This window comes from Triticum aestivum, chromosome 6D (genome assembly GCF_018294505.1).
Source record: "Triticum aestivum cultivar Chinese Spring chromosome 6D, IWGSC CS RefSeq v2.1, whole genome shotgun sequence".
Classification (NCBI taxonomy): Eukaryota; Viridiplantae; Streptophyta; class Magnoliopsida; order Poales; family Poaceae; genus Triticum; species Triticum aestivum.
The window spans coordinates 430,242,021-430,251,570 of record NC_057811.1 but is presented as its reverse complement, the minus strand read 5'-3'; the positions used below and the strand labels follow the sequence as shown (position 1 = coordinate 430,251,570).

The 9,550-nt window shown below is 46.1% G+C and overlaps 1 protein-coding gene across 1 annotated transcript; it reads right to left on the bottom strand.

Moving 5' to 3' along the window:
* Positions 1-5,734: 5,734 nt before the first annotated feature.
* On the bottom strand, positions 5,735-7,032 carry LOC123141842 (transcription factor MYB93). The gene is made up of 3 exons (XM_044560908.1): positions 6,802-7,032; positions 6,591-6,720; positions 5,735-6,456 (listed from the first exon to the last, which is right to left on the bottom strand). The coding sequence occupies exons 1-3, from the start codon at positions 6,932-6,934 to the stop codon at positions 5,736-5,738; spliced, it is 984 nt and encodes a 327-aa protein (XP_044416843.1). The 5' UTR covers positions 6,935-7,032; the 3' UTR covers position 5,735.
* Between the last annotated feature and the right edge of the window lie 2,518 nt (positions 7,033-9,550).

The following is a 9,550-nucleotide window of genomic DNA, read 5'->3' as shown; positions in this document are numbered from 1 at the left end:
GAACCACGAGATCCCATCTGGATGCCTTTTCGGGCACTCTGCCGGAGGGAGATTTGATCATGGAGGGGCTTCTTCTCTCTATGATCCTTGTTGCCCTTTCGATGATGCGTGAGTAGTTTACCACAGACCTACGAGTCCATAGTTAGTAGCTAGATGGCTTCTTCTCTCTATTTTATCTTCAATACAATGTTTGCCTTGATATTCTTGGAGTTCTATCCGATGTTATTAGTTTGTGTGATGTGTTTGCTGGGATTCGATGAATTGTGAGTTTATGATCAGATCTATCCATGAATATTATTTGAGTTTTCACTGAACTCTTTTATGCATGATTACTATAGCTTTGTATTTCTCTCCGATCTATTGATTTGGTTTGGCCAACTAGATTGATTTATCTTGCAACAGCAAAGGTGCTTTGTAATGGGTTCGATCTTAAGGTGCTCAATTCCAATGACAGAAGGGGACATGACACATATGTATCCTTGCTATTAATGGTAAAAAGATGGGTTTTATTCATACGTGAGTTTATCTTGTCTACATCATGTCATCTTGCTTAAGGCGTTACTCCATTTTTTCATGAACTTAATACACTAGATGCATGTTGGATAGCGGTCGATGTGTGGAGTACTAGTAGTAGATGCAGAATCATTTCGGTCTACTTGTCTCGGACGTGATGCCTATATATGATCATTTCCTTGGATATCGTCATAATTATTTGCTTTTCTATCAATTTCCCAACAGTAATTTGTTTACCCACTGTATGATATTTTCTTTAGAGACGCCTGTAGTGAAAACTATGGCCCCGGGTCTATCCTTTATCATATATTAAAACCAAAAATACCTTGCCACATTTTTTTATTTTTTTATTTTATTTTGTGTTTTTGCTTGATTTATCTATTTATCACCATATAATTTAATCTTGCTCATAACCGTCGAGGGATTGACAACCCCTTTGCGCGTTGGTTGCAAGGATTTGTTGTTTGTGTGCAGGTGCTGCTAATGAGGTGTTGCTTAGTTCTTCTACTGGATTGGAAACCTTGGTTCTTAACTGAGGGAAATACTTATCTCTACTATACTGCATCATCCTCTCCTCTTCGGGGAATGCCCAACGCAGTTCACAAGTAGCAACCATCAACACCTGCTGGACCGCAACCAGTATTGCCTTCGTTCGAAGAATTTGTAGCACTACGCACCTGGAATCCGGTTAGTACAATGCAAAACTATTCAAGCACTAGTTATCGTTGATTCAAAACTATCATCTTTGCCTGTAGGATCGAAAGTATGTCTAGAGAGGGGCTGATTAGACTACTTGACCAAATAAAAATCTTTCCTTTTCCCAATTTTAGTTGTGAGAAGATTTTAGCAATTAGCACAAGTCAAGCAATCAACCTACACATGCAATTCTAAGAGTATAGCAGCGGAATGTAAAACATTGCATATGAAGGTAAAGGGAAGGGTTTGGAGAAGGCAAACGCAATGGAGAGACGGAGATTTTTGACGTGGTTCTGATAGGTGGTGTTATCGTACGTCCACGTTGATGGAGACTTCAACCCACGAAGGGTAACGGCGAGTCCACGGAGGGCTCCACCCATGAAGGTTCCACGAAGAAGCAACCTTGTCTATCCCACCATGGCCATCGCCCACGAAGGAATAGCCTCACTCGGGTAGATCTTCACGAAGTAGGCTATCTCCTTGCCATTACAAACTTCTTGGTTCAACTCCACATCACGACGGAGGCTCCCAAGCGACACCTAACCAGGAGACACCACTCTCCAAAAGGTAATAGATGGTGTGTAGATAATGAACTCCTTGCTCTTGTGCTTCAAATGATAGTCTCCCCAACACTCAACTCTCTCTCACAGATTTGGCTATGGTGGAAGGAGGATTTGAGTGGAAAGCAACTTGGGAGAGGCTAGAAATCAAGGTTCAAATGGTAGGAATGGAATCTCTTGATCTCAACACATGAGTGGTTCTCTCTTAGAAAATGAATGGTGGAAGTGTAGGCACGTTTTGATGGCTCTCCTCTATGAGGAAGAAGATAGCCTCCACACAAAATCCAACCGTTACACACTTTTGACTCATCTCAGTGGCACCGATCAGGAAAGTCGGTGGCACCGATTTGTTAAAAAATATGAACGTTAGGAATCTCGATGGGACCGACTGGAACAACTCAGTGGGACCGATGTGCTAGGGCCTAGGGAAAACATCATCTCGGTGGCGCCGATTGCATCAACTTGGTGAGACCGAAGTGAAGCAATAAGCAATAGAGAATCTGTCAAGCCAACTCGGTGAGACGATTGCATCAACTCGGTGGGACCGAAGTGAATGCAACAGATCATAGAGCGCTCGCAAGGCCATCTCGGTGGGAACGAGATCTGTAACGGTGTGACCGAATAGTTAGGGTTTCTGGTTGTGGCTATGTCAAATGTACTCGTTGACTCCGGGTAGAAAGAATCGGTGGGGCCGAGTTTGGAATTTAGATCTGGACATATTTGGATGGAGAAAGTGGCTGAGGGTTTTGGAGCAATATCACTAAGCAGTTGGAGCAAGTAGACTATTAAGCAACACCTCATCCCCTTTTAATAGTATTAGCTTTCCTATGGACTCAATGTGATCTTGGATCAATTAAATAGAAATGAAGAGTCTTGAGCTTTTGCCAATGTTTGTCCTTAGCATTTTGAGGGGTCCACATATCTCGTTCATGCCATGCCAGTCATTGAACATCCTGAAATATTTATCTTGAATGGATATTAGTTCAATGAGCTATATGTTGTTATGAATTACCCAAACCGCCCGGGCATTAGTTGCACTTTCATTCCCCTTAGCATCTCTTTTCAAACATGTAGGGAACCAGTTGATCATCTGTTGGTGGTCGTACTAATACTCCTGCTTCACAGAGCCCACACACTCCGCTCTACCTCGGCGGTGTTGTGCCTCGTGCTTCTGCTGGTGTCTCTTACAATGGTGGTACTTCCGATGCTCGTGGTGGTGCTTAGGTGATCTTGTTAAGGATCATGTTATTATGCTTTTCTATGACTTGCTGATATGACGCTTATATGAGTTGTGTGCTGGTTTAGATGACTTGTGTGCTTGTTTAGATGATGACGATGATCTTGACAACATTGGGCGCTATGATCTTGACTATGACGATGATAATGTTGTGTAGATGATGATGATGATGATGATGATGACGATGTTGTGTGTAGATGATGTTGTTATATGTGCGTGTGTGCGCACGTGCATGTTGTTATATTTGATGTTAATTTGAACGGAAGAAAACATAAAATATTAAAAAAAAACTTACCAGAACTATGCCGACAGTCTTGCCGTCGGCGTAGACAGCCTCGTGCTACCAAGGGCCGCCATGTGTCATCTATGCCACGGCCTACCAAAAACCGTCTACATAGGTGACGCATGGCACCACCTGGTGCCTCGTGGCTCGAAGCTATGCCGACGGCCGGGCCCTCTTTAAGTCAACCAAATGAAATAAATTATCAAAAATGATGTAAATTCTAAAATTTATTTCATTTAGCTGAACTAAGTAGGGTCGAAGGGTACCCTGAAGGTTCCATTTCTGCATCTAGATATAGAAGAATGCAATACCTTTTTAACAAGTCACTTTGCAGATAAAGAAGACGTGCGCGCATACACACACATGAGATTTCTATAGCCCTTAGAACAGACGCTCTAAGCCTACGCGTCGCTTCAATGTCAGCACCGGTGACCGATCGTGTTCGCTCGGGACTGGCATGAATGTGGAGCAGGGAGCAGCATGCGGTCGCGCGAAGAGGGCATGGGCGCTGCAGATGTTTTTGGGTGGGACCGAGGTGTCAGACGTGTATGTGGTGGCCGTCTGGACGCCCGTAAAGCTCCCCTGGTTTGCATCCGGTTTGCTGGATTTCAGACAAGTGGACGTGCCCGCGGACCATTGGGGTACCATTCGATGGCTTGTAGTGTCCGGACAGCTTGGTCCGGATGTTTGCGAGCGTTTTGAGGGTACACATTGGAGATGCCCTAAGGGGTACACCTTGTAAAGGTCACTCCCATCTTCTCTGATGGTGATAAGCGGCGCACTACATGTGCGACACTTGTCACAACCAGGGAGTTTTGGTTTTCTACAAAACGTTTTATCTCTTGAACCGTATGTCTAAATCATGAACCGTTTTCACCATTGGGTTTCTCACGTCGAGATCTTTGAAATTAGATGCCACGCTAATAGGTTTGGATGAAAAAATTCCCCTAAAAGAACCAACACGGCTCCGGCGTTGTTCGAGGCGGGACGTATGCTGCGCTTTGTTCGGCCGGGTGTGCCCTTTGGCCCAAAGCCGGTCACTTTGGTCGGTCTTGGGGGTGTCTGGATGCAGGGCGGCGGCCCTGGCAGCGGGAGGCACAGCATTCGTGGGCGGAACATGCGCCTCGGGTGCGGGCGAGCGGCCATGACCACGTGGGTGGGTGGTCATTGGTGGTTGGCGGAGCTAGGATGCGTTGGAGGGGTGGGCGTGCCGGGGTACATCACTTGTCCAATATTGAATTGGCCGATGGTGGCGGCATCCGTGGACACCGTATCCTTCATGAAGGCTCCGTCGTGGTGCCCTTACTCCTTTGAATTGCTCCGGGTGAAAACTCAATCTTTGGGATCGGATGGTGGCGGCTATCAGTGGTCGTTTGGCACCATCTTGGAGTCCTTGTTCCGTCGTTTTCCGTCTCACCTCTCCTCGGAGGATTGGAGGACTCCGTTGGCTCCAAGCGGATCATCCTCGCGTATGTGTAGTGGCTTTGTAGTCATTGGGGTGGTGTGGCGGTGCTCGGCACCCTTGTATCTTGCCTTGAGTGTGTGTGTCGTGTGTGGTGGTGGCGTGAGTTTGTATCGTCGTGATGCTTGTGGATTGGTGCTTTATATATAAAGCGGGGCGAAAGCCTTTTTGGGTAAAGAACCGTAAAGAGAGGGCAAAATGAAAAAAAAGAACAAAAACAAAAAGTGGACACGAAAAAATGAAGACACAAAATCCAAAAACTGAAAAAATAAATTGGGAACTCGGAAGCACAATTGTGATTTTCTCCTTTTTCGAGAAGCGCATCTATGCTTTTCACTCTTCCGAGAACCACACATATGCACATTTGTGCTTTGCACTTTTCGGGAAGCCACATGTGCTTCTACAAGAAGTACAACTTGCTTTCTGCGGAAGCATGCAAAGCTGTGTCTTTCTATTGTCAACAACTGTGCTTCACACGAGGATAATCTTCAAGAAAACATAGAAAAAACAAACACCCCAAAAATACCCAAAAATGCGTGAAGGAAAAAAAAAATAAAGCTGCGCGCAACACGTGATGAACCAAGTGACGCGTTTCAAGTCCATCAAAAGTGTCCGCTGCGGTTTCCGTCAAGGGTACCCTCTAATTAGTTAGTCCACGTATGTGTTGATCGGTCTTTGTTTGCTAGACTAATGATCACACCAATTATTGAAGATCCAGCAACCCGACGTATCACTTTGCACAGATTTTCTTTTATTGTGAGTGAGACAAGGAGTTTATGAGAAATAAGTAGTTTTAAATAGCCGGCTATAGCCCCGTATAGCTGTTTGAGCATGTTGCCGTTATTTGCTTTCATGTATAATTTGCCGCTATAGCCTCGCTATAGCCCCGCTATAACTGTTTTTAAGGGCTGCCGCTATATATCATAGCCCGCTATTTAAAACAATAACACTTTGTGTCTTTGGGTTATCTTGTGCAGTCATAATTCATGCAAACTCGCTCATGAACTCGTCATAAAATGAGTCAGACCAAATAGGGAGCTGGGTGCTGTTGCCCACAGCCTCACAACTTGAGGTGCTGCAAGCATCGCCGAGGTTGGAAATAGGGAAGTCGGCAAGTGGCGGAAGGGAGTCCTCTGACAGGAGCAGCAGTTTCTCCCCCTCACCGCCATTTGCACTATAATCTGAGTTCTGGTTGGTACCATTGATGATAGGCTGTTCATGTTCGAAGAATGAGCTACTAGGTATCTGGATGTCAGGCACTTGCCAAGTTACCAAGTCTTGGCCATTGACACCCTCCAGGATCCTTGGAGACGACAGCGAAGACAAGGAAGACATCTGCGAAGGACTCAGTAGGCCGATTTGCTCCAGCTCAGTGGGGCTGGTGTTGATGCTGCTGGAGCTGGGACTAGTCGCAATGGCTGCTGCGGACTGAAGCAGGCACTGCAAGTACTCGAGCTTTGCTGCCTGGACTGCATCGGCCTGCAGCTGGCTGGCGCTTTGGTCGTCCCATGGGCGCTGCTCCACGAGCTGGCGGAGGTTGGCTAGTGCGATGAGCTGTGGCAGCGCGGCGAGGAAGTCGGTCCTCGGTCGGTGCGTCATCGGGTCGAAGCCCATCTGGATGAGCTTCTTCTTCAGGTGGGTGTTCCAGAAGTTCTTGATCTCGTTGTCGGTCCGCCCGGGGAGGTGCTTCGCGATGGCTGACCACCTGGGTTGATCAGCACAGCAGTTTGTGTGTGTTAGCAAGAGCGCCACATGTATATGTTTTTGAAGATTATATACAACACATGTACACAACTTTTGAAGATTATATTAGCAAGAGGTTTGATAGTTGTGCCGTACTTGTTGCCGAGGACCGAGTGGAGCTGGAGGATGGTCTGCTCTTCCTCGGGTGTGAACTTTCCTCTCTTGATATCAGGCCTCAGGTAGTTGGTCCATCTCAGCCTGCAGCTCTTGCCACACCTGTTGAGTCCTGTGTAACGCACAGAAGAAGAATCAGATGCATGAGCGACATTTCGGACCAAAGCTAGCCGCGGAGGCGTGCGTTGCGTACCTGCAAGCTTGGGCAGTGCTCTCCAGCTCCCATGGCCATGCTTCTCGATGTAGTCCGTGAGCTTCTGGTCCTCTTCAGATGTCCAAGGCCCCTTCTTGAGGCCATTCTCGTCGCAGCAAGGAGACCTCCCCATTGATAGGATTGAGATAGGATTGAGGCTAGGGTGGTGCAGGTGGGAAGGAGGGAGACAAAGCTATCTGCCTCTCCCTAGCCTGATCCTTGGGGTTTTCTGTGTCAAGGATGTCTGGTCACCGGAACACAGCTTCCTCTATATAAAGGCCATGAAATCCGGTGTCTAAACCCAGGTCAGGATTAGTTTATTCGAGTGGAAAGGACTAATCTGCCCTTAGATAATTTGGGTATGCGACTACATGTCAAGCGCCGGGGGCAAGGGTATTGGTGTCCTCCACACTAAGATAAGGGCTGTTGATCCATGGTGTTGACTTAAGCCGCTAGCTGCTACTTGGGCAATCAGCAGTCACATTGGTATACTACTCTTTCTTCCTTCGGCCTTTTTTCCAACAAGGTGTGCTCCTGAAGCCTTGCCTTAATTGTGCTGTTTTCGTTGCTGTTCTGCGCCAGAAAAAGTGAAAAACAATGCTTCGTTAGGTGTTAGCATTTAAGATTTCTAAGTAGCCAATAGCTCATCATGTGACATGTCCTACTATATATTGTGATTGCTTGCTGGCAGGCCTGTTATTCCATATAAAATTAGCAAAAGGTTTCAGAAGTGGGTTCCTGGAAGTGTACCGTATCAATTCCAAAGACACATTGTGTGGTACAATTTCAACAACTTTAATTCGAGTTTTGGAATGTAGTTGTAGCAGCCTCAAGATCCGTTGATATTGTATTGGCAACATTGTACTTGGCACATGACACCTGCAATATATTATAGAGTATCACAGGTTGCAGAGAAATACACATTTTTTTATGCATGTCAACATGTAGATGACTAGATTCCTTGGATATCATAGTAGCTGTTGCCGTATATCCTCTTCTCAAGTACGAAATTGCTTTGCACACGATCTTTGTACATATGATCTGACGTATCTTCACTAGACAACATGCAGCATTGGTTTTCTTTGCCCGATGAAGCTGGTTGATTGGACGAAAAGACATGCAACCGCACATCGTATGTGTTTCCGACATGAAAATGTCGTACGTATGGCAGCTCTGTCTCAAGTATGTAATGGGACCAGCAGATGGCAAACCTGCGCATGGAGCTGGACTGAGACCGTCCTAACTAATAAATAGTTAACTTAAGGAGAAATATTTTTGTACAAGTAGACCAAATGACATTGTTAACAGCTAGCTAGAATAGCGTATGCAGGGCTCTCTTGTTTATAGAGCAACGTATGTAGAGATCTTTTTTTTCAAAAAGGAGGTTATCCCCCGGCCTCTGCAGAGATCTAGCCCCGTAGTCTTGTTCTTGCAGTCCCAAAAAATAAGTATATATTTGAATTCGTTGGTTTGTCAGGTATAATGCCTGCCTATCCATGATGCGTGTGCCGTTTTAGTCTGCTGCATTTTTTTAGTGCAACTGGGAACTCAGGATACCTCGGATGAGAAACACGCAGGCTGAGCTTTTGCTCTGAGAAGATCACCGGTGAAGATGGCCGCGGTTCTTTCTTTCTTTTCTTGAGTTGAGATAATGAGATGGCCACGGTTCTATCTGGAATTAGTGCGTGAATTTCAGTGGACATTCGCAGGATTCCCACGAGAAACAACCCCTCGAGTGAATTTCAGCTGTGGCAAGTAGGCAGGTAGCAGCATATATCCGGCTACTTGGTGAAACGTACATGTCATTTCATTGACAAATTACCAAGGTCGCTGAGCTGCAACCGAACCAACAACACACACGAACGCACAGAGGTGGTGAGGAGGCCCCAGATGGATAGATTCGATCGTCATTCCAGTTACCTGCTCCCAGACCCAGCGACTGGGCAACAAACCAAAGCGCCCTACTGCTCCTAGTGTCCTACGTACATGTACATGCATACTCGATCTATCAGACCAGACCACTTGCTCTTGGCAAAGCTGGGCCGATCATCACGTATATTTTCCAATGTTTTCCACGCATGTCGAGTTGTCGACGGACGGTACGTGCTGGCCGCCGTCGTGGGGCCGCTGCCGGCCGGCCGCGAATCTTTCCTTCACCATGCACGCAACGTACGTGAATGGAGAGCGGCTGGACCTCCTCGTCGTCGTCGGCGGCTCAGTCGTCGTCACCGCATCGGTCCACCCTCCGTCCGCGTGGCTCATAAACAACGCATGCAATAGTGCAAGTTGATCAACGCCTCCATGCTGCTTTCAGGTTGTGACATGCAGCTAGCACAGTTTTTTTTAGAGAGAAAAGGCCACCAGCCCAATATTAATGAAGCCATCAACCGGCTAGGATACAGTCATGTTGTGAAAGAAAAGATACAAGCTTGAGAGCAAGGTTTTGGTTACCGAATGAGGCAATTTTACCGAGGGGGACTGGTAAACGTGGTTACCACGGTTACTGAGAAATACCGAGAATATTTCGAACGAAAATTATAGTTGAATTTTGAATTCAAATAAATGAATGAACGAACATTCGAACCAGAGACCTCCCAAAACAAAAACTAGGTTACTACCAACACATGAGAACCAACTCTCATGGCATTAATCAGATCCTGCATGTACTTTACTATAAATTAAACGTTTAAATACAAAAAATTCAAAAATCCGGTATTTTTTGCTCGGTATGGGGATTTACCGAGGGGCA

Excerpts from the sequence above, each read along its gene's own strand:
- LOC123141842 (XM_044560908.1), bottom strand. The coding sequence starts at position 6,934 with ATGGGGAGGTCTCCTTGCTGCGACGAGAATGGCCTCAAGAAGGGGCCT. Across the intron at positions 6,721-6,801 it reads AGCACTGCCCAAGCTTGCAG|GACTCAACAGGTGTGGCAAG; the intron begins GTACGCAACGCA and ends TGCGTTACACAG. Across the intron at positions 6,457-6,590 it reads CACTCGGTCCTCGGCAACAA|GTGGTCAGCCATCGCGAAGC; the intron begins GTACGGCACAAC and ends TGATCAACCCAG.